This window comes from Bufo bufo, chromosome 3 (genome assembly GCF_905171765.1).
Source record: "Bufo bufo chromosome 3, aBufBuf1.1, whole genome shotgun sequence".
Classification (NCBI taxonomy): Eukaryota; Metazoa; Chordata; class Amphibia; order Anura; family Bufonidae; genus Bufo; species Bufo bufo.
This window is the reverse complement of record NC_053391.1, coordinates 482,566,151-482,592,059: the sequence shown is the minus strand read 5'-3', so window position 1 is coordinate 482,592,059 and position 25,909 is coordinate 482,566,151. Positions and strand designations below refer to the sequence as shown.

Sequence of the window (25,909 nt, the reverse complement as noted above, 5' to 3'; positions counted from 1 at the left end):
GATAGAGACTTCCTGAGGTTTCTATGGTGGGAGGACGGAGATACAGATACAGAGCCAGCAGAATACAGAATGAAAGTACACTTGTTTGGAGCATCATCATCTCCAGATTGTGCCAATTATGGTAAGAAGTATCTGGCCAATCAGAATGAAGAGGATTGCCCATCAGCAGCACATTTTCTGAAGAAAAACTTTTATGTAGATGATGGTCTTATAAGTCTAGAGTCCACAGAATCTGCAATCAAATAGTGAAAGAAAGCCAAGAGTTATGCGCAAGAGGAAACCTGCGCCTTCACAAATTCATCTCAAACAACAGAGAGGTACTGGAATCCATCAGTGACTCTAAACGTGCATCAACAATGAAGAATGTAGATCTCAATTATGATCATCTTCCAGTTCAAAACGTACTTGGATTGGGATGGAATGTAGAGAATGACAAGTTCTTCTTTGAAGTATCTATTCAAGAGAAAGTTGCAACTAGACGTACCATTCTTTCCACAGTCGCTTCTATATTTGATCCATAAGGATTCTTGGCCCCAGTAATCCTCAGAGCAAAAGAAATACTGCAAGAATTATGCAAATAGAAGTTGGGATGGGACGAACCCATACCTGAAAATTTGATGCCAAGATGGGAGAGTTGGATAAGAGACTTGCAAAACTTAAGAGAAGTTTGAATACCCAGATGTTTTGTACCTCATGATTTCGGAAAGTACAAGAAAATAGAACTTCATCACTTTTCAGATGCCAGTAGTTATGGTTATGGTCAGTGCTCCTACATCAGATTGATAGGAGAAGAAAAGATACACTGTGCCCTGGTTATGGGGAAGGCCAGAGTTGCACCTACCAGTATTCAGACAATACCAAGACTTGAATTGACAGCAGCTGTTGTTTCAGCATCAGTAAGCAAGTTTCTGAGAGAAGAATTGGAGTTAAAAATAGATTAAGAATATTTTTGGACAGACTCACAAGTTGTCCTAGGATACATAAACAAAGATGCGCAAAGATTCCATATCTTTGTCGCCAACAGAGTTAAGAAAATTCAGGAAATAACAAATCCAGAACATTGGCATCACATTGACACAAAGCATAACCCAGCAGATCATGCTTCAAGAGGCCTGAATGTAACAGAATTGAAATATTCAAATTGGTTCACGGGCCCAGAGTTCCTTTGGGAAAAGGAAATCACGCCCAATAAAGATTACACAGAACTGTCTATGGGTGATCCAGAAGTGAAAGTTGTACAAACATTGAGCACTGCTGCCAAGTGTCAAGATGACATACTTGAAAGACTAGCCAGATGTTCAAAATGGAATAGAGTCATAAATCTATTAGCTCGAATTCAACGTTTGACAAAGGGAATCAGAAAGAAGGAATTGTTGAATGTAGAGGAAAGAATGAAAGCTGAAGAAACAGTCATAACACTCATTCAACAGAGATTCTACAGTGAAGAGTTGAAGAGACTTAATCAAGAACCGAAAAGGCTTCCAAACAACCACCCATTGTACAAGCTTAATCTTGTTCTGCAGGATGGTATACTAAAGGTGGGGGGGAGACTGGAAAATGCATCGTTACCTAGCAGAGTAAGGCATCCAGCAATTTTACCCATAAATTCTACCTTCACAAGATTGATTATTGATCACTACCACAACAAATCCTTGCACCAGGGAAGAAGCTTTACCCAAAGCTGTTTGAGAGAAGTAAATGTGTAGTCTGCAGAAAGGCACATAGACCTACCGAAGAGCAAAGAATGGCAGATTTACCGGCAGATCGTGTAAACCCATCACCACCATTTCTTTATAGCGGAATGGATTGTTTTGGCCCATTCATCACCAAACAGAACCGCAAGGAGAACAAAAGATATGGAGACTAATATTTATATGTCTCTATGTCTTTATATGTCTAAGCTCCAGAGCAATTCACCTGGAAATGTTAGAAGATATGTCAACTGACGCATTCATCAACGCCTTGAGATGTTTGATAGCCATTAGAGGTACTGTCAAAGAGACTAGATCTGACCAAGGATCTAATTTTTTCAGAGCAAAGAATGAATTGAAGAAAGCTCCAAAAGAGATCGATAAAGAAAAAGTAACTAAGTATTTGTTAGAGAAACAGTGTGATGTTCATATGAATGCCATACAGGAGGAGTTTGGGAAAGACAAATCATAACTGTAAGAAATGTGTTAAGTTCTGTGTTGAAAAAGAACGCCGGAAGAATAGATGATGCTTCACTTAGGACCCTGTTCTATGAATTAATGTCTATTGTTAACAGTTGTCCACTTACAGTTGATAATATCAATGATCCAACAAGTTTGAACCCTTTAACTCCCAACCATCTACTTCACGTTAAGTCTGATTACATACAGCCACCACCTGGCAAGTTCACCAAAGAGGATTTATATGCTTAAAGGAGATGGCAAAGAGTTCAATAGCTATCAGATCATTTTTGGAATAGATGGAGGAAAGAGTACTTAGCCAATCTTATGCTAAGAAGTAAATGGCAAACACCCAGAAGAAATGTCCAAGTTGGTGACATAGTGTTAGTAAAAGAAGCAGATTTACCTAGAAGTCAATGGTAATTGGCCCAAGGTTCTAGAAGTTCAAAAGTATGAAGACAGTCTAGTAAGTAAAGTGTTGTTACAAGTAGGAGACTCAAAACTTGAGAAAAAAGGAAAACGTCTCACTACTCCACTTAAGTTGGAACGTCCTATACAGAAGTTAGTTGTTCTACTTGAGAGTGATAAAAAAAACACTTGGAAGTTAAGAATCTGATGGAAAATTTTGCAAATTCATGTTTAAGTACTACCACTAAGAACATAGAATTAAAGGTAATTTTGGTGGGAGTGTAGCTGGCCAGCTAAGACCTGTCCTAGGTTGCTAACATAGCTTATATGTTTATACAGCTAGACCTGCCAATATCCTTAATTCAGTTCCTATATTTGTGTTTTAAAGACAAAAGCAGAGTTATTTACAGTTACTTCATGTTTGGATGTCATATAACTGTTATATATTGTGTTCACAGAAGCAGAAAAGATAATATTCCTTTAAGGTTCATTATATAATTTAAGGTAAGTTCAATGACACAGCAGAAAGTACAGAAAGCAGAGAGTTAAACTGTTGTTGCTGGGCAGGAGCCTTGACTAATCCTAGCCAGCCTCACACAGCCCAGGAGTTTTGACCAATTACAGCCAGCCTCACACACAGGTTGTGTGGGAAATTCCCTAGCAGGAGCTGCTGGAATCATTATTCACCAGAGAGAGAAGCTGAACAGACATTGAACTATTAGTTCTCTGATCAGATATACCTCTCAGAGAGATCATAAAGTGCTTAAATAACTTAAAGTGAGAGTACAGATACTAAAGAGAGAAATATATCCACCATTTTATATTGAATGACAAGATTGAACAGTTGAACCACCATCTTATGATACTTTATTCAACACGTGTTTTGTACATGGACTATCTGCTGCGGAGGCGGTAGTGTTATATGAAGAAAAGTTGAAGTTAATAAAGAAGTTATTTCAAGCATTTGGTGTGCTCTTTAAACCTACTGTTTCCATAGAACGGTGCTAGAGGAATTACAGAGTAATAGACAGTCTGGTTAGACTAAAAGTTAGAGATACCAAAATTCTTCTAACGCCACAGCGCAAAAGGCACTTCATAGTGCTGCGCCTGCCACAGTGACCGCCACTCTGAATGATCTGATCACATTGGCTACTAGGATTCATGTGCTTTTCAGGGAACGCTCTAAGCAGACCACCTCGTCTGGCTCCATCCTTCCAGAGGCCAATCCTTACTCTGGTGTCTACCCCACCTGAGGAGCCCATGCAAATTGAGCGCCTTCGTCTGACTGACCAAGAAAGTCTGCGTCGCAAGGCGGAGAATCTTTGTCTATATTGTGGAAGCAAGGGCCATTTTGTGCATAACTGCTGACAGAGGCCGGGAAACGCTACTGTCTAGGATCAGTTGGAGAGGTCCTAGACCAGGAGACGTACTCTCCGAAACTTTCACTTCCGGTGACTCTCTTTCACAAGGGAGTTAAGTTATCTGTGCCGGCATTCATGGACTCTGGGTCAGCCGGTAACTTCATTCAACAACCGCTGGTCCATCAGTATCTGATTCCCACCACCCGACTGGAGAGGCCTTTGTCTGTGGCCTCCGTAAATGGGCTTCCTGAACCAGTACTCACGGTGACTGTGCCCCTTAAGTTACAAATTGGGGTTCTGCACTCAGAGCTGATCTCTTTCTATGTGCTGCCGGTCTCTGTGAATCCGATTCTTGGGCTACCCTGGCTCCGTCTTCATTCGCCAATTGTGGACTGGCACTCCAGTCAGATCCTGCCATGGGAATCATCTTGTCGCTCCACCTGCCTAGCGGAGGTCCGACCAGCTTCCTCGCCTACGGTACCTGTAGACCTGCCTGGATTTCTGCAGCAATATGCCAATTACGTGGACGTCTTTAGTTAAAAAAAAAAGACGCAGAGACTCTGCCTCCTCCTCGTCCCTATGACTGTCCAATCAACCTTCTGCCTGGTGCCACTCCTCCTCGTGGTCGAGTCTACCCACTCTCACTTCCAGAGACTCAGGCAATGACTTACTACATCAAAGATAATCTTAAGAGGGGGTTTATTCAGAAATCCACTTCACTAGCCGGGGCCCAGGTTCTTCTTTGTGCAGAAGATGGATCCCTGTGCCCCTTTATCGATTATTGAGGTCTGAATAAGATCACGCTTAAAAAACGATACCCTCTTCCGCTGATTTCTGAACTCTATGACAGAATCCGTGGGACTAAAGTCTTCACCAAACTCGACCTGTGTGGTGCATATAATTTTGTCTGAATTCGAAATGGTGATGAGTGGAAGACTGCTTTCAAAACTCGTGATGGACACTACGAGTATCTCGTCATGCCCTTCGTCTATGCAATGCTCCTGCAGTATTCCAAGAGCTAGTTAATGATGTCTTCCGGGACCTTCTCTATACCTGCGTGATTGTGTATCTTGGTGATATACTGGTCTTCTCTCCAGACTTGACCACTCACCAAATGCATGTATGAATAGACTTACAGTGCTTGAGGGAAGATTGACTCTATGCCAAACTCGAGAAATGCACCTTTAAATGAACGACAGTACCATTTCTCGGATACATCATCTCAGATGCTGGATTACAGATGGATCCTGAAAAACTGAATGCGGTAAAGAACTGGCCTCGCCCACAGGGTCTGCATGCTTTACAGCGCTTCCTGGGATTCGCCAATTTCTATCAGCAGTTTATCCCGAACTTCTCCTCCCTAACGTCTCCGATATCTGCTCTTACTAAAAAAGGGGCGAATGCCAAAGACTGGCCTCCTGAGGTGGAGACCGCTTTCTTCCAATTAAAAAGATCTTTTGCATCTGCACCTGTCCTGTGACATCCCGACAATTCTTGTTAGAAGCGGACTCCTCCTCCAAAGTGGCTGGTGCGGTCCTACTACGAAAGATATCCAAGGGCAAGATGTTCAATCTGTGGATTCTCCTCAAAGCTCTTCTCTCCCGCCGAAAGGAATTATTGTATAGGGGACAGGGAGCTCCTGGCCATAAAACTCGCCTAGGAGGAGTGGTGTAATCTATTGGAGGGAGCCCAGCATCCAGTAAAAATTGTTACCGACCACAAGAATCTCACGTACCTGCAGACAGCTCAGCATCTGAACCCCCGCCAAGTCAGGTGGGCACTTCTCTTCTCCCATTTTAACTTTGAATTACACTTCCGCCCGGCTGAGAAAAATATCAAGGCGGATGCTCTGTCCCGATATTTTGATTTTTCTGACCAACAGGAGGAGCCTCATTACATGATAGATCCTGCTTGCTTCATCACGGTGGCTCCCATCCTGGTAAGATACATTCCTCCCGGGAGAACATTCGTACCCGCTGCCAAAAGGAAATGTATCCTATCATGGTGGCACAACTCCAAACTGGCCGGTCATCCCGGGATCCGCAAGACCACAAAACTAGTGCCTCGCCACTACTGGTGGCCCACATTGTCCAAAGACATATGTGACTATGTTTCTGCTTGTACCGTCTTTGCTCAAAATAAAATTTCGAGGAGCAAACCACCAGGCCTGTTGCTACCCCTACCTGTTCCTGATGTTCCATGGCAACACATTGTCATGGACTTTATTACAGATCTGCCTTCTTCAGTTGAATGTACCGTGATTTGGGTAGTGGTGGACCGCTTCTCCAAGATGGCGCACTTCTTTCCATTGCCTGGATTGCCCTTGGCTGCGGACCTTGCCAAGCTGTTTATAAAACATATATTTCGACTACATGGATTGCCTAGGCATATTGTTTCTGATCGAGGAGTCCATTATCCAAGCTCTGGAGAGCCCTCTGTCATCTCTTAGAAATCGACCTGGATTTCTCTTCCGGTTATCACCCCCAAACACTACGTCTCTAGCTTTCAAATTTTGGGGGGGCACACTGGAGGCCAGGACAAAAGTAGGGGGGGCAGCTATAACAACGATACATTTACACAAGTATGCTTAGAAATGCTGCGATACTTTATCCAATACCTAAAACCGCAACAAGGAAGAAAAGTCCTGCTGTCTGTGGTTTAAAAAAATATATAAAAAAATCACTCAGATTTCAACATGTCCTAGTTGCCTGTGGATAACACTGTTATAGGGAGGGGGATCTGTGGATGACACTGCTATGGGGGGAGGGATCTGTGGATGACACTGTTATGGATTTTAAAATTTCACTTTTTTGGCAGATTTTCCATTTGAATTTTTTCCAGTTGCAAAGCAACGGTTAACAGCCAAACAAAACTAAATATTTATGGCCCTGATTCTGTAGTTTACAGAAACACCCCATATGTGGTCGTAAACTGCTGTACGGGCACACGGTGCAGAAGGAAAGGAATGCTATACGGTTTTTGGAAGGCAGATTTCGCTGGACTGATTTTTTGACACCATGTCCCATTTAAAGCCCCCCTGATGCACCCCTAGAGTAGAAACTCCAAAAAAGTGACCCTATTTTGGAAACTACGGGATAGGGTGGCAGTTTTGTTGGTACTATTTTAGGGTACATATGATTTTTTGTTGCTCTATATTACACTTTTTGTGAGGCAAGGTAACAAGAAATAGCTGTTTTGGCACCGTTTTTATTTTTTGCTATTTACAACATTCATCTGACAGGTTAGATCATGTGGTATTTTTATAGAGCAGGTTGTCACGGACGCGAAAATACCAAATATGACTAGCAAAGCATTAAAAAAAAAAATTATTCTTTAGTGTCTCCACATTCTGAAAGCCATAGTTTTATTAATTTTTTGGGTCTTGTGTAGGGGCTCATTTTTTTCGGGATGAGATGATGGTTTGATTGGCACTATTTTGGGGTGCGTATGACTTCTTGATCGCTTGCTATTACACTTTTGTGATGTAAGGTGACAAAAAATAGCTTTTTTTACACCGTTTTTATTTTTTTATGGTATTCACCTGAGGGGTTAGGTCATGTGATGTTTTCATAAAGCAGGTTATTACGGACTCGGCGATACCTAATATGTCAATTTTTTTTTATTCATGTAAGTTTTACACAATGATTTCATTTTTGAAACAAAAAAAAATCATGTTTTAGTGTTTAGTTTTTTCAGTTTTTGGGCGATTATCTTGGGTAGGGTATGATTTTTGCGGGATGAGATGACGGTTTGATTGGCACTATTTTGGGGTGCGTATGACTTTTTGATCGCTTGCTATTACACTTTTTGTGATGTAAGGTGACAAAAATTGGCTTTTTTTACACCGTTTTATCTTATATTTTTTTACAGTGTTCACCTGAGGGGTTAGGTCATGTGATATTTTTATAGAGCAGGTTCTTACGGACGCGGCGATACCTAATATGTATACTTTTTTTATTTACTTAAGTTTTATACAATACCAGCATTTTTGAAACATAAGAAATGATGTTTTAGTGTCTCCATATTCTGAGCCATAGTTTTTTTTTTTTTTTGGGCGATTGGCTTAGGTAGGGGATAATTTTTTGCGAGATGAGGTGATGGTTAGATTGGTACTATTTCGGGGGGCATACGCCTTTTTGATCACTTGGTGTTGCACTGTTTGTGATGTAAGGTGACAAAAATGGCTTTTTATTATAAAATAAGGGGAAAGGGGCTTTTTTTCACTTTTTTTACTTTATTAATTTTATTAAAAACATTTTTTGTAACTTTTTTTTTCTTTACTTTATTTCTGATGTTCACTTTTGGGGGTCTGATCCCCTCTGCAATGCATTACAATACATTTGTACTGTAATGCATTGCCTGTTCGTGTACTACAGTGAGTAGTACACAAACAGGTTGCCTAGGAGATTTCCTTGGCTCCTGTAGAAGGCAGTTCCCGATGCCGTGCATCGGGCTGACTTCTGAGACATCGAGTCCCCGCCACAGCAGCGCGGTAGCGGCATAGAAGGGGTTAATCCGCAGTGATCGCCCATACAGGGGGGTCACAGGACCCCCCTCGGCATTGACCCAGGGTGCCTGCTGATTCATTTCAGCAGGCACCCAGTTCCGATCACCGTCTGCCGCGCGGCGGTGATCGTAAATACACAGGGCGTACAGGTACGCCCTGATGTCCCGGTACTTAAGGACACAGGGCGTACCTGTACGCCCTGTGTCCGTAAGAGGTTAAAACAAATATAAAAAAACATAAAAAATCCAAATCACCCCTTTCCCAGTTTTACATATAAAAATAGACAATAAAAAATAAACCTAATTGCTATTGCCACGTCCGAAAGTGTCCAAACTACTAAAAAAATAAAACAGATTATTTTTTTTTAAACTTGTCAATTGGCCTTTTTATTACACGTCCCCGAAATAAAATTTAATAAAAAGTAACAAGAAAGTCATATATAACCCTAAAATGGTAGTATTTAAAACTACAGCTCTTCCTGCAAAATAAGGCCCTAACACAGCTGCAGGGTCGGCGTTAGGGGGGGGCAAGCAGGGCAATTGCCCAGGGCCCCCATCCCTAAATGGGGCCCCTTGCTGAGCTGCCCAGACAGAAGTGGAAGGGAGCTGGTGGCCGCACCTGAGAGGAGCACAGACAGCACAACAAGGAGCGCTGGTTCCTGGTCTTCCGCCCACTGTAGCCCATAGGGTCATTATGCTGTAGTGAGGAGCTTGGTGCTGCATCCATAGCATCGGCTCCACAGCAGTCAGGCAGACCTTAGCAACGCTCCCTTTCTCTCTCTCACCGGAGGCCCTGCACTGTGAAGGTAATTGCCTCCTCTGCTCCTGTGGTTTACTAGCGAGTTCAGAATGTCACCCTCTAATGACCTGACAGATGTGCTGCCGGCCTCTCTCCCCTCTCTGTGATGCAATAAATGACAAGGGCTGCTTGCTGGCAGACATAACCTGATAGGTACAGAAGGGGAAGCAGCCTGCAGAGAATATACAGGACCCCCACACGCACACACAAAAAATACTGTGTGAGAAAAGTCCTGGTAAGGCTACTTTCACACCTGCATTAGGTGCGGATCCGTCTGGTATCTGCACAGACGGATCCGCACCTATAATGCAAAGGATTGTATCCATTCAGAACAGATCCGTTTGCATTACCATGAAAAAACGGATAATGCATTGGACACAAACCGGCCGTTCCGTGCATTGGGGACCTCAATTTGCTGTCCCCAATGCACAGGCACCATCCATGCGGTTGCCGCAGACAGAAACAGACCCATTCAACATGTTCTATTTTTTTGTGGTGCAGAGGCATGGAGAGAAACCCCACGGCAGTGCTCCATAGTTCTTCCATGCGGTTCCGTGCCTCCGTTCCGCACCGCACGTTCTGGATTGCGGACCCATTCATCCGTGATATGGTGAGCACACGGTTGATGCCCACATATTGCAGACAAGCAACGGCTGTCTGCATGAGCCCTTAGGCTGAGTTCACACTTCAGTTATTTCCATCAGTTATTGTGAGCAAAAACCAGGTGCGGGTCAAAAACACAGAACAGGAGGAAATCTTTGCCATATTCCTTATCTCTGAGTAGCCTTCTCTACTGGTTTGGGCTCACAATAACTGATGGAAATAACTGACCAAACAACTGAAGTGCAAACTGGGCCTTACCTGCAGGGCCGCACTAGGGATAAAAACCAGCCCTGGAAAAAGTTGCATACCAGCCCCACAGCATTGCGTCATTATTTACTTGTTTATGAGCTGAGCGCTGCGATTGGCCAGCGCTAAGCATAGGAGAAGGAGACCGCGGCAGGTCCCCCTGGGTGGAGCCTAACTATGAACATACCGGAGGCTATAACCGGAGAACGGAGCGGCGCCCGGGGATAACAGTAAGTGCAGGGGGATCCCTGGGCGCCGCTCTACACGTCTATATAGTCAGTTTAGATACTTTATTCTGGTGAAAGGTCTTCTTTAATGATTGTTGCATGCAACATTTTACTTGACCAGTTATTTTAGATATTCTACGGCAGTCCTGTTACAATCCCCCCTCCCCCCAATGAGCCTTTTGACCAAATAATAAAAATATTTATAAAATCTCACCCATATGCTGCAAAAAAAAATAAAAAATCTGCAATGTAAAATCGATAATAAAGATCAACTACAAACAAACATATTTCACATGAAAACTTACAATTACTTGGCTTGACCCTTGGGGATCTCGGACACCACTTCAACACTTGGCTGGGGGGCTCGGCGGAGCTGATGTTGTGTTTTATCCTAATGAGAAAGATTTCATAATAAGGATTTGGAGAAGGGGCAGAGGGATAGCAGAGCAAGGAGAGGCTGGTGCTGCTACTAGGGGGTCATACCATGGGGGAGTAATAAAGCCCACCATAATGCCCCCCCAGTAGAAATAATTCTCCTTATAATGTGCAAAACATACCCCTTTGTAATGCCCCCAGATGAGCTAATGTTCCCATAATGTGCCAATATAAAATACCCCTTCTCAGTGCCCCCGTAGATGACCCCATAGTGCCCCCCCTTCCCCCCACCATAATATGTCCCAGTATAAAATGCCCCTATACAGAGCCCCCATATAAAATACCCTTTCTTTTTATCCTCAGTAGATGCCCCTATAGTGCCCCCCAATCATGTGCCAGTAAGATGTGCCCCCATAGATGCCCCCAATCATGTGCCAGTAAGATGCCCCCCAATCATGTGCCAGTAATAAGAGCCCCCCACCATCATGTGCCAGCAGTCAGAGCCCCCCCATATCATGTGCCAGTAGCCCCCCTTATGTGCCAATAACCCCCCCTTTTTATGTACCAGTAACCCCCCTTATGTGCCAGTAGCCGCCCCTTATCATGTGCCAGTAGCCCCCATATCATGTGCCAGTAGCCCCCATATCATGTGCCAATAGCCCCCATATCATGTGCCAATAGACCCCATATCATGTGCCAATAGCCCCCATATCATGTGCCAATAGCCCCCATATCATGTGCCAATAGCCCCCATGTCATGTGCCAATAGCCCCCATGTCATGTGCCAATAGCCCCCATATCATGTGCCAATAGCCCCTATATCATGTGCCAATAGCCCCCATATCATGTGCCAATAGCCCCCTTATCATGTGCCAATAGCCCCCCCTCATCATGATCCAGTATTGTACCTATATAAAAAAAAAACGGAATTAGTCTTACCGGTAATTCTGTTTCCATGAGATCATCACGACGGCATACAAGGAGATTGACCCCTGACCTCTGTAGGGGCAGGAACAGAGAAAGGTTAAATACCCTCCTCCCACCACCAACACCAGTGTTTCCAAAATCACACAGAGCAACCCGGTGGTGGAAAACAGTGAAAAAAAGGTATTACTCCATACCTTCTAGAGACCTACTAGGTCAAAAACGATTTAAATCATAGGGAGGGAATAACGTGCCGTCGTGATGATCTCATGGAAACAGAATTACCGGTAAGACTAATTCTGGTTTTTCCATAGCATCATCACGACGGCATACAAGGAGATATAAAAAATATATCAGTTAAGGGGGGGCTACAGCCTGGAGGACTTTCCGCCCGAAGGACAGATCAGAAGATCTGGAAAGATCCAGGCGATAGTGCTTTATAAATGTATGAATGCTGGACCAAGTGGCAGCACGACAGATTTCCTCCAGAGAAGCCCCAGCTCTCTCCGCCTGAGAGGAAGACATGGCCCGAGTGGAATGGGCCCTAATGTTGACTGGACATGTAAGATTTTGTATTTGGTAACAAAGACTAATGGCTTCTTTGAGCCATCTAGCTATAGAGGACCGGGAGGCTTTTTGGCCCTTAAATCTTCCTCCAAAAAGGACTAGCAGATTGTCAGATTTCCTAAACTTTCCCGTCACCGTGATATAGTTTAGGACTGCCCGTCTAACGTCCAGAGAGTGAAACGCCGATTCTTTGTCATTAGAGGGGTGCTGGCAAAAAGAAGGTAGGGTAACTTCCTGGCTCCGATGAAAATTGGATACGACTTTGGGGAGAAATCCAGGATCCAGACGGAGAATAATTCTATCATCTAGAATACGGAGGTAGGGTTCCCTGATTGATAAGGCTTGTAATTCCCCTACTCTGCGGGCCGAAGTTATCGCAATTAAGAAGGCCGTTTTCAAGGACCATAATTTTATTGGACAGTCAGACATGGGTTCAAAGGGTGGTAAAGTAAGGCCTGTAAGAACGACGTTCAGATCCCAGGAAGGGACACGGGCGGTGATCGTTGGGCGGAGCCTCGTCGCTGCCTAATGAATCTTTTGATCCAACGATGGCCGGCTATATCTTGGTCAAAGAAACAACCTAGGGCTGAGATTTGGACCTTCAAGGTAGAGGGTCTAAGTCCCAGGTCCAGACCTTGCTGTAGGAAATCCAGTATTCTTTGGATTTTGGGTTTACGCAAATGTGGCGATTCGTCCCCACTCCAGGAACAAAAACGTTTCCAGATCTTAAGGTAAATTGCTGACGTTAACTTCTTTCTGGAGGCTTTCAAAGTAGCAATAACTTCGTCTGACAGGCCCTGAAGCTTCAGGGTTTGGGACTCAGGATCCAAGCCGCCAATTTCAGAAACTGCGGGTTTGGGTGTAGAACTGGACCCTGCTGGAGTAGATCCCCCCGCACAGGAAGGAGCCATGGATCTTGTAGGGAAAATTTTTGGAGGGATGAGAACCAGCTTCTCTTTGGCCTTAGGGGAGCGATCACAATCACCGTGGCCTTGTCCTGGAGAATTTTTTGTACCACCTTCGGAATTAGAGGAAGTGGAGGGAAGGCATAGCACAGATTCCAATGCCAACGAATGGCGAAGGCGTCTAAGGCATGAGGTCTGTCCCTGGGGTTTAGGGAACAGAATGTTTCCACTTTGAGTTTGCCCTGGTGGCAAACAGATCCACGTCGGGCATCCCCCATTTCCTTACTACTAGCCCGAATATTTCTGGACTTAGAGACCATTCTGTATGGTCGATTCTGTGGCGGCTGAGAAAATCCGCTTCCTGATTTAGTATTCCCTTCAGATGAACTGCCGATATCGAGGCCACATTCTGTTCCGCCCAAGCAAAGATTTTTGTTGACAGTGCTTGTAGGGTTACGGACCATGTTCCCCCTTGATGGGAGAGGTAGGCAATGGCCGTAGTGTTGTCCGACAGCACTTTTATGTGATGATGACACAACATTTCCTCTACTACCTTTAACACCTCCCAGACTGCTCTCAGTTCCCTGAAGTTCGATGACTGGGATCTGATCGAATCTGGCCAAGTGCCCTGGAACATACGATCCCCCACCTTTGCACCCCAGCCGGACAGACTTGCGTCTGTTATTACCTGGACCTGGGGAGTCTTCTGCCAGGGATTTCCCCGCGATAAGTTTCCGTGGTCTTTCCACCAATTTAGGGACTGCAGAATCCGAGTTGGTGGACTTACTTGATGATCTAGAGAGGATTGGCACTTGTTCCAGACACTCAGGATCCAGGACTGAAGGGGTCTGAAGTGTATTTGACACCAGGGAACTGCCGAAATACAAGATGTTAGCAGGCCCAGCAGACTCATCGCCTCTCTGATAGAGCAAGATCTTCTTTTCTGAAAGGACCTGATCTTTTGTTAGAGAACTGATATTTTGTCTCGAGGTAGGAATACCGCTTGCTTTCGGGAGTCTAGGATCATCCCTAAGAATCGAACTTCCCTTGAGGGGGTGAGGACGGACTTTCCTTTGTTCACGATCCACCCCAGATCGTCTAGGATGGAGAGAAAAAACCTCAGGTTCGAATTGATTTGGCTGAGACTTTCGCTGACTAGAAGGAAATCGTCCAAATAAGGGATTATCATAAGTCCCTGTCTTCGGGCAAAGGCGACCATCTCTACCACTACTTTGGTAAATATTCTTGGCGCAGATGAAATCCCGAAGGGAAGGGCCCTGAACTGGTAGTGATGGAAGTTCCCTGATATATCCTGGATTGCAAACCGGAGAAACTTCTGTGAGTCGGTGTGAATGGGAATGTGGTAATAAGCGTCTTGTAGGTCTATTGTGCGCATGAAGACGTCTTTGCTTAGCAGAGGGATTGTAGATGCTAGGGTCTCCATCCTGAATTTCTGATAACGGATGAACCTGTTTAGTGGTTTCAGGTTTATGATAGTCCGAAAAGTGCCTTCTTTCTTCCTGATTAGAAATAGGGTTGAATAGAAACCCCTGCCTCTTTCTGGAGGCGGGACCGGTGAGATTACATTCATTAAGTGAAGTTTCTGGACTCCTTGCCAAAGGTTCATTTGGAACCGTGTCAGTGAAAATTTGTTTGGGGGTCTTGAAGACCACTCTATTTGGTAGCCTGCCCCGACTACCTTGGAAATCCAGGGGTTCTGGGAGATGGATTCCCATGACCCCAGGAATCTTGAGAGTCTTCCCCCCACCCCAACGTCATTGCTTATCGGAGGATTTTGGGTGGGAGAAGGATTGGCCTCTTCCTCCTTTTGGATAGCTCCAACGTCCTGATTTCCCTTTCCCCCTGTAGCTTTTTTCTTGACCCGAGGAGGGGCGAAAAGGATACCGGCGTCTGGATGGGCGATCTTCCGGAAACCCCTTCTTTCTGTCCGCGGCCTTCTCTAGAATCTTATCTAGTACCGGGCCAAACACATATTCTCCAGAAAAGGGTATGAAACAAAGCTTAAATTTAGACGTCTTGTCCCCCGACCAGCACTTCATCCAGAGGGCTCTTCTGGCTGCATTGGAAAGTGCCGCGTCTCTGGCAGAGAATCGGACTGATTCGGCAGAGGCATCCGCCAGGAAGGCCGTGGCGGATTTTAAAAGAGGGAGAGAACTAAGAATTTGTTCCCTAGATGTTCTATCTTTAATATGAGTTTCCAATTCTCCCAACCAAAGATACATGGATGGGGCGACTGAGGTAGCCGCTATATTGGTTTTAATATTGAACATGGACGCCTCCCAGGATTTCCTGAGAAGACTGTCCGCTTTACGATCCATTGAATCTTTAAGTTGGGAGGTATCTTCAAATGGGAGAGATGTTTTCTTGTTCACTTTGGCCACCTGTACATCGATCTTGGGAATTTCATTGAAAATTTTAGATTCCTCTGGAATCTTTTGAACGCAGCCGGGACTCCCAGACGTCTTTCTGGATCTGCCCACTCATCAAGGACCATATCCCTAATACTCTCGTTAATGGGGAACACACGAGTTTTTTTGACTCTTAGGCCACCAAACATTTCTTCTTGTACTGAATGGGTACGTTGCACTTCCTCCACGCCCATGGTCAACCTTACTGCCTTTAATAGGTCGGACATTTCTTCTGTAGAAAAGTAATATCTACGACTGTCATCCACTGAGTCTGTATCAGAGACTCTCTCCCCCTCTTCCCATGACCTAACGGAGTGGGCACTTTCATCCGCCATAACTTCTAGGTCCGAAGGGGATGGAGACCTAGCCCACTTCCTCTTAGGTTGCGGCAAGTCGGGGGGATTAGTGGACAGGTGGGCCAGGGATGAACGGATCTCTTCCTGAATCATGGTTTTCAATTCCTCTTTTAAGGAGGGTGCTTCATCCCGTACAATATTAGAAATACAAGACTTGCACAATTTTTTGGGGTAGTAGTCAGGAAGTCTGCTATTGCAGGAGATACATTTGAGTGTTTTTTTGATTTTTTTCGGGGCTTCTTTAGCCTAAAAGAGAGGAGAAGGCAGGGCATCAGGGTATGACCACTAGAGGGAGAGAGAGAGAGCAAGAGGGGGTCAGCAGAAGCGAGCTAGCTGCCAGCTGGAAATAACTTTCTCTCTCTCTTTTTTCCCATTCCCCCTATTACAGCAGGAGTGGGGGATCAACAGACTCCCTGACCTGCACATATAATACCCCCGAAGGGGACTCACAGTTTGTAGCAGCGCCGGTGGCTCAGCTCTAGGGGATCGCTCAGATGCCGACATCGTCCTCTCTGCAGGCAAGGGTTCCGCACCAGTGGGGACCGATCCTGGGAGCGTTTTGACACAGGCGGTAACCAGCGTTCATGCCTCGGTTTTAAACTGGGCTCCACGCTGCCGCCGCGACGTCACTTCCGGGTCGCCGGCCGTGACGTCATAAACATGCGCTCCATGCGCCGGCGCGCACCCAGCTGTCGCCCGAGTAGGCTAGGAGGGAGTCTGCGCCAGGGAACAGGCCCCGGAATAACCAGGACGAGATAGGCCCTGAACCCCCTGCCCAGCGTTAGTACTTGGACCGCGGGAGGGCAGGGGGACGCCATGCAGGATGCCGGCGTTTTTCCAAAGGTAACGGAAAATAAAAAATAAACAGGTTCCATTTCCTTAGCTTCATCTCCCTGCATACAGGGAGACCTTTCTCTGCCCTGTCCTCTGTAGGGACAGGAAACACTGGTGTTGGTGGTGGGAGGAGGGTATTTAACCTTTCTCTGTTCCTGCCCCTACAGAGGTCAGGGGTCAATCTCCTTGTATGCCGTCGTGATGATGCTATGGAAAATAAACATTTATACTTACCTCCAGCGATGCGATGCAGGCCTCTTCCGGCCTGTGTCCCTCGCTATACGGCTCAGTCGGCGCGATGACGTCATCGCGCCGCCTGCATCGGCCTCTGATAGGCTGCCGGCCTAGTGCTGGCAGCCTATCAGAAGAACAGGAGGGGACACACCTCTCCCTCCCCTGCCGCAGCATGGACATCTGTATCGCCGTCCTGAGGACGGCAATACAGATGACTATGGAGATGAGCGCTTCCACAATGGAAGCGCTCATCTCCTGCTGCTGTGCCCTGCCGCCGGCCGCCCCCACTTGCCACCAGGGCCGCGGCAGGTATCCCGGCAGGCCAGTTCGGCCCTGCTTACCTGCTTCCTGACACTGGCTGTCAGCTCTGGTGCTCTCCGACCTCTGCTCAGGTCCCTGGATGTCATCATCCATTTTGATGCTGCCTGCAACCAATTGTGGGCCGTGGCGATGACTTCTCCGCTTGCGTCGTGAATAAATGTGACTATTGATACAGCACTTCAGAATTTGGGGCCCCGCTTTTAATTTCGCCCAGGGCCACATTTTGTCTAAAACCAGCCCTGCACAGCTGTATAGATGGACATATTTTTTAAAAAAAGTATGCCTGTCAGAATATGGGGATGAAATTTTTTTATTTTTTTTCCAAAGGTGTTTATTAAACAAAATGTAAAACATAATAAAAACATAAATTTAGTATTAGCAGAATCAGGCTTCATTCACATCACCGTTCAGCCTTTCCGTTCTCCTGCTCCGTTTAGTCCCTTCCCCGCTCATACCACACCCACAATTTTAGAACTGGTGTGAGTGAGAAGTCGCAGATTGAGATGCAACTAGCTGTTTTAACCGCAATCTGCATCTAAAATATGCCCAAATTAGGTGTATTTCAGATTGATAAATGACCCCCTAAGGCCCCTTTCTCATGAGTTTTCCATGCAGGTGCAATCCATAAAGTGAGCACCCCGTATTGAATCCTGACCCATTCATTTCAATGGGTCTGTGCATATGAAAGTTGCTTTTCATACATCATTTCTGCGTTGCGTGAGAATCGCAGCATGTTCTATATTCTGCATTTTTCACGCAACCCTGGCCCCATAGAAGTGGGATGCCATGCGTTTTTCACTGATGTTTGCTAGGAGATGTTGTTTGTAGATCTTCATTTTTTTTTCACAACGTATCAAAACTGAGTGCGCCCACACGGAAAAAACTGAAATACTGACTGCAATTGCAGACAACACTGACTAAACCTGCTTGCAAAATGGTGCGAGTTTCACTGAACGCACCCTGACACAATCTGTACCATCCATGTGAAAGAGTCCCAAGTCTGGAAAAAATTAATTTAGGGGCAAATTACTTTGCAGTATGTTTTGCTGAAAAGAGATGTATCAGTTTGCATCAGCCTTTATCAATTTCATCATAATCATATGTCATTCAGTTCAGATTAGTTAGGCTCTGTCCTGTCCACATTTGTGATTGAGGATCGGTTGCAAATTCTGCCAAACTGGATTAAAGAATGTAGCTGTAGGCAGCACTATTCTTCCAGAACAAAGGAGAACCACAGCAGAATCCTGACAGACCCCATTGTAAGTCAGTGAGGTATGAAGGGTACCATTGCGTCCTATGTATAGCCATTTATAAAAGGAATCCACAACACAGATGTGAACAGAGCCTTACAGAGCTAACAAACATATGGGCAGCATGGTGGCTCAGTGGTTAGCACTGGTGCCTTGCAGCGTTGGGGTCCTAGGTTCAAATTTAACCAAAGACAACATCTGCATGGAGTTTGTATGTTCTCCCAGTGTTTGCTGGGGTTTCCTCCGGGTACTCTGGTTTCCTCCCACACTCTAAAGATATACTAATAGGGACCTTAGATTGTGACCATCTTTGGGGACAGTTGGATGCTAATGTCTGTTAAGCGCTGTGGAATATAGTAGTGCTATATAAGTGCATAAAATAATTAAATAAATACCATTAATATAAAACATTTGCTCCGTGAACCTCTGTCTGGAGTTCTATCAAACATTCCAATATTTTTGACAGCTAATAGATAGTAACAAGTCACCTTGGCAGCTAAACATACATTTATGATGTCATTCCTTCAAACTTTGTCTGTGCTGCATTCTAATACAGGAGCCTCTGGACACACAGAAGCCAAGGAGAGATAGACATCTACGCTTAGACTTATGCTTCAGGATAGTTCTGAAGGAAAACTGAAAACATCTTTTTAAGAAGTAGACTAGGAGAAATGCTTTTTGCAACATGTCAGAGTTTGTTCACCACGACATTTGCTTAAGGTCAAATGATCTAAATCTGTGTCCCTTGTGGTCTTATGTGTCCATCTTGTTTTGCATCAATTTGTTGACTTATGGTAATGCTGATGGTCATGGTAATGCTTGATTTAAGGCATAATTCTTGTTCTGTGGCTACAGTCACAATTACAGCACCAAATCCCCTTAAAGAGTTACATTCGTAACATTTTTGTTAGTTTTGTGGTATAAATAAAGCTAGGATCATACAATATTTTATTTTTTTAACCATTTACGTTTTTACCGCATATTCAAACCGAAACATATATTACTACAACATGATGTGACTGTATGTCTATACAGTTGGACCTGGCTGCCATTGACTCCCACAGTAAAGAAACAGTTGTTAAAATTGGGACACTCACATATAGGCAGGGTTTGAGTTAGCTGCTCCCTTTTTGGCCCGGGATAGTGCAAATTTGACGGGACTGTCTCTGAAAATTAGAGACAGTCCCGCCAAATTCAGGACAGTTGGCAACTATGGATCTATGGATGCTGTTTTTGACACAGCAGAAAAATGTAGCAGGCTGCACTTTATGTCCTGTCATGAAATGCCATCAAAAATTTTACAGGTGTTTTACAATAGAAGTCAATGTCTGCAGGATCCAACTGTATAGGCATCCTGTTACATACATTTTTTGAGACTGTATTATAATCAGAGTATAAAAGTTAAACCATATCTTGACAGATTAAGATACAGTGTGATATACAATATTACAAAGCATCAATGTATATTACTAGCAGACATCCTATAGTATAAGCACTGTAATCAGAGTACATGTGAATACTGTTGTCTTGTCACTTTTGCCTCCTACGTTTCACTACATATATGCATCAGTTCAATGCTTCTTGGAAATTGCTCATCCTCCCACAGATTATTTATTCAAACCTATATTCATTTAAATCTTGTCACTGTCACTTGCCTTTCCTTTCAGATCATTTAGCTTTCTGTCTATCAGTTCATGCTGCTTTTCCTAAGGACATCTACTATATGTACTCACCAAATCAGAGGCAACTGTGCTCCATCTCTGCTCATGCAAACTGCCATCTTTGCCATTTTGTTCTGAATTATTGCCCTCAGTTAAACTCTATATTAGAGATGAGCAACCCTTTCAACATTTGGTTTGCTGAATGTTTTTGAAAAATTTGGTTCGGACACAAATCGATTCGTAGAGAGAGACTAGTTCTATTATAGAGACCATTTAATATACGTGATGACCATTGTAGGCTAGAGAATGCTCCCCTTGATTTCTGGGGGAAATATATGCAAATTATCGTTTCCAACATCTGCTGACATCAGATAGGCTTAGTAAAACTAATTTGAATATCTTTCCCAGAAATCCAGAGGGGCATCACCTGGCCTACAATACTGCACACACATACTCCACATACTAGGGGCTCCCCATAATGAAAAAGAGTACCCCTTAGACAATGCATATATATATTGTTGAGAAACACAGAATAGTATGCTGAGTGATCTCTCTCGCTTCGTATAAATCCGAACTTTTTGAGAAATTCAGAATCAATCCTTAACCAGTAGTTCATCCTTACTTTATGAAGCATGAAAATACAGTGCAATCTGTAGGCAGCAGGTTATAGAGGAGAAGGAGCTGAGGAGACTGATAACATATTTTGCACCCTATAAGACGCACCCCCCCCCCTCAAGGTGGGAGGAAAATGCCAGTGCGTCTTATGGGGCGAATACTAATGAGCGCCTCCATTATGGAAGGGCTCATTAGTAGAGGTGGACTGTGCTCCCCGGGCTCTGTACTCACTGCTTCCTGGAATTCCTCAGCCGCTCGCTGTGCTGTGACTGTACACAGCATGAGGATGTTGACATACTCTATGACCTCATGCTGTATGTTTTGGGTCACAGCACAGTGCGTGGAAGGCTGAACTAGAAGAGTGTGGATGTGAGGAGTGGCAGCGGTGTCCAGAGCAGGAGAGGTTAGGTAAATATTAATTGTTTTTTAATGTGTGCACTGAGCCTGGGGGATCTGATCTGAGATCTGCTTGGGGGTCATTTACATCGGGCAGTGATCTAAGGTCTGCTTCGCAGGTCATTCACATTGGGGGTCTGAGGTCTGGTTGGGGTTTTTATTTACTTTGAGACTGTTATCAGAGGTCTGATTGGAGGTCTTATGAACATTGGGGGTCTAAGCCGAGGTCTGAATGGGGGTCTTATTAACATTGGGGGTCTTAACTGAGATTTGATTAACATTGGCGTTCTGATTGTGGCTCTGAGGTGAGGTCTAATTAACTTTGGCGGTCTTATTGGGCCTCTAAGGTGAGGTCTGATGAAAAAAATTTTTTTCTTATTTTTTTCCTCTAAAACCTATGTACGTCTTATAGGGGCAAAAAACGGTGTATAGCTTCATTGGAAAAGTTTCAGTAAAACTTGTATTTTATTCATCTAAATTTCTACTAATTTTCTAGTTAGAAGTTAGGTCGGTGGTCCTATCGGTGATTGACATTTAACTTACGTTCACTCCACTCAGACAGGGAGGGCCGCCACTCACTGATAGGACTGCCCCCCATGACTCCAAAACACACAATGAGAAGGAATTTAAATGAATAAAATACAAGTTATACTGAGTCTTTTCCTAAAACAATATATCAATCTGCTTAACATCTCCTGCTGTTTACCATGCTGCCCGCAGATTCACTGCACTTTCATTGTGACAGTTTCTCTTTAATTCTTTTGACATTTTGAAGTAGCACTCCAGGCTGAAGCTCCACTTTTGTTCACAGTGGACATTCCTGCTTCCACTGTTTTACAAACCAAGGCTTGTTTGGCCCGCCAGCTTAATAGAAGATATTCCAAAGGGTCTAAATCATTATGAAAAAAATTATGGGACCCAAAGCTAGCAAAGGGAAAACTACTTACTACTATGGTCTATTTCTCATGGGTTAATTCACAAATAACTTATTAGATCTTATTGATAATATATCCTGGGTGTGCACTTTTAACAAAGTTTACATTGCAATTAATTAAAGTGGTTATCTCATGATTAATGTAAAAAAAAAAAATCAGGCATCATATAGTGCATGATCATTTTTGTCTAACAAATGTAGAACCAACTATGTACATTACATGGATCCAGAGCTCTCTCCATTTTTTGCTCCAGTTGCTCTGTAAGGCTACTTTCACACTAGCGGCACGGACCTCCGGCAGGCTGCGCACGGCAGGCAGCGCACGGCGAGAATAAAACTACGACATGTCCGACATTTATTCCGGCAGCCTCTCGCCATGTGCCGCTGTGCCTCGCCAAAACTCTGCCCCCGTCCCCATTATAGTCAATGGGGATAGAGCGGCAGTCCGTAGGCACACGGTCACTAGCGGCAGGACGGATACGACAGGCTGTTCACCCGACGGAACAGCCTGCCGGAGGTCCATGCCACTAGTGTGAAAGTAGCCTTAGACTGATTTCAAGCTGGCAGCTCAGGGGATATGCCCTTCATTCTGCAGCTCAGGGGCGTATCCTTTCTTCTGAAGCTATTTCCCTATCACAGGTCAGGGGGGATGTCTTTTCTCAGCAATTGTGTACTTTCTGCTGTAGATCTCTCCCTGTAACTGTCAAAGCTTCTAAAAGAAGAGCTGACTGGTGTCATTGCAAGGATGGAAATGAAAATGTGTGTCCAAGTCAGCAACGTTACTGACGTTTATGGAAAAATAAGGAAAACAGCAGATGGCACTATACAGATTTATTGTTTTTTATAACTCAGTGGATATACAACATTTTTAACTGCATGCAATTACAAAAGTATACAGCTGCAGGTGCTGGTTTGAAAAATATAGTATATTTTTCATGGGATAACCCCTCTAAGTGGTTGTGCACACATTCTGTGTAGGTGGAAGATGGGCCCTCGGAACCATAGTCCAGCATTGCATCTACCTTCTTGTGATGGTAAATTTAAATTACTAAAGTGTATTGTATATCTTACATTAGCATTTCCTGAAAATGTAGATGTAATATGTATAGTAATATGTTACATGAAATTAATCTTGAATTTGAAACATTTCCAAGTTCCTATCTCTAAAGGCATTGTCCAATCAACAACTTAGAACAAAATAGGTGAGAAGTGTTTGATTGCTTGCAGTCCTACAGCTTAGACCCCCACCAATCACGAGAACAGCCATCTCTATCAATCTGATAGAGAATGAATATAGTGGCAGCATGCATGTGTGGCTCGTGATCGTTGAGGTCCTATAGGTGAAACCCCACAATCAAACATTTATTACTTATTGATGATAGGTTATTATGGTGGGACATCTGATTTACATCTGAATTAATGCAAAGTTTTGTTTCTTCTTAAGATGTTCCATGAAGATGCTAGTGGTGGCTGGCAACTGGTTGCTGTGGATGTAAATAAGCCCCAGGGAAGAGCTCCAGCATGTCTACAGGTAAACTGCACATGATACTTAAAGCAGTAATCCCATCTTAAAACGTTATAGCATATGAGTACGATATCCCATGACTTTATGTTTGATAGGGGGTCTGACCTCTGGGCTCTGTGGGGATTCGCTCTGGTAGTTAGGATAAGCGGGCGCAGTACAGAGAAAAAATACAAGTTCGTAATTCAAGCTTCAGTGTTTATTCACACATGATGCCAAAAACAAAATGTCACTTTTACAGTGTTGGTGTTACTTCACACCCAATGGCAAGTTAATAAAACAAAAGTCATCTTGGTGGCAGTTCTGCCTCAGAAAGTTCAAATACAGGCTTTAGGCGGCTTGTTCCTCTGACACATGGGTCTCCACTCTGCAGCCCAGCACAGGCCTCAGATCCCAGCACACAGACCTCCTCAACTCCACTGTCAGACGGAGGTAATCCTCTCCACCTGGCAGTGCTGGCTGGTTTTTATGCCTGGCAAAACCCGACCTGGAACGTGTAGTCACCCACCCAGCACTTTGACTACTCCCAGTAAGAGCCGTCCTGGATCAGCTATTACAGCCATGCTAAGTATCAAGGTGTCAAACAGCAACTGTTGCTGACACATAAAAACCGTCTCTTACTCCACCGAGGCCAGGAACCTCGGTGACACGTACCTATCATCCACGATGATTCCTTGTACCTTCTTACAGCTCCCATCAATAGTGAGAATGAAAGGGCCATAATGCTGATTTAGAGCTGCACTCGCTTTACTGTTTGTCCCTGCGCAGCAGCTCCCCAGCCACTCAATGTGCATGGGCCTGCAGCAAGGCCTATTCAAGTGAAACGAGTTCTACTGCAGTTCCCTGCACAGTCGGGTAGCCCAGGAGTGCTGCTGGGCACAGAAAACATAGAAGAGGATATTGTGCTAAAATAGCAAAAAATGGCCACAGGGTGTCACGGCCTATGGTGTACGCTGTGACACTGTTGCCACACTTGCGGTTGCCCGCTGCAACGTGTTGCTGTGAGAGCATGCAGTGGCAGTGTCCCGGCCTTCTGGGTGATTGCTGTGACATGTTTGCCACGCATGCTGTTGCCGGTGGTTACGTGGTTTGGTATGCTTGTGTTTGCACTATCCCTTTAAGTGGCTTCCTTCCCGTGTCTGGTGATGTAAGGGTTAACTACCTTGCTGGGTGTGGTCACTTGTGCTTCTTACAGGGAGTGCAGAATTATTAGGCAAGTTGTATTTTTGAGGATTAATTTTATTATTGAACAACAACCATGTTCTCAATGAACCCAAAAAACTCATTAATATCAAAGCTGAATATTTTTACAAGTAGTTTTTAGTTTGTTTTTAGTTTTAGCTATTTTAGGGGGATATCTGTGTGTGCAGGTGACTATTACTGTGCATAATTATTAGGCAACTTAACAAAAAACAAATATATACCCATTTCAATTATTTATTTTTACCAGTGAAACCAATATAACATCTCAACATTCACAAATATACATTTCTGACATTCAAAAACAAAACAAAAACAAATCAGTGACCAATATAGCCACCTTTCTTTGCAAGGACACTCAAAAGCCTATATAAAAGAAATTAGTCACCAGTCCGCAACAATGCTGTGCTGCAGGTCCGAAAAGTGTTGTGGGATCAATCACGTTTAAACAGATAAAAAAATAGAGTTCGGACCGCGCATATCATCAAGGTCAGTATGCAAACAATTTTTCTTTCTTCCTTCTCCCTTTTGACAGAGAACCAAGGGCTGCAAATACCCTTTAAATGGATATCCTGCAACTAATAAAAGTTTAAAATAGTGTAAGTCCGTATGATTAGGTGACCTGCACTGCACAGATTATACTTACACAGCGCTATGTCAACCAAGGCGTGTATATAATCACTCCGTAGCTTGCTGTTCTTATTTTGGCGGAGATCCACGTTCTCATGCAATACCGCAGGATCTGCACACGGACTTAATTCAGGTATACCCCAGGTGAATCTGCTGTTTTCCGATTTCTTTTCCTAGAGGTTCTGTGAATAAAAGTGTCTTCTGCAATAGTGAAGCTCCGTTGGTGTTTGATTAAAAAAAAATTATTTGCACATACTCACAAACACGCTCTTTAAAATTAGCATATAAAAATCCCAGCGACTCAAAAGCCTGCCATCCATGGATTCTGTCAGTGTTTTGATCTGTTCACCATCAACATTGCGTGCAGCAGCAACCACAGCCTCCCAGACACTGTTCAGAGAGGTGTACTGTTTTCCCTCCTTGTAAATCTCACATTTAATGATGGACCACAGGTTC

At 44.2% G+C, this 25,909-nt stretch overlaps 1 protein-coding gene across 1 annotated transcript in view; it reads left to right on the top strand.

The window, feature by feature from the left end:
• The window catches only part of NALCN (sodium leak channel, non-selective), a 1,068,865-nt gene that overhangs the window by 457,273 nt on the left and 585,683 nt on the right, over positions 1-25,909 (top strand). Inside the window, exon 10 of the mRNA XM_040425261.1 lies at positions 23,546-23,632. Coding sequence (XP_040281195.1) covers positions 23,546-23,632 — 87 coding nt within the window. The remainder of the gene's footprint in view (positions 1-23,545; positions 23,633-25,909) is intronic.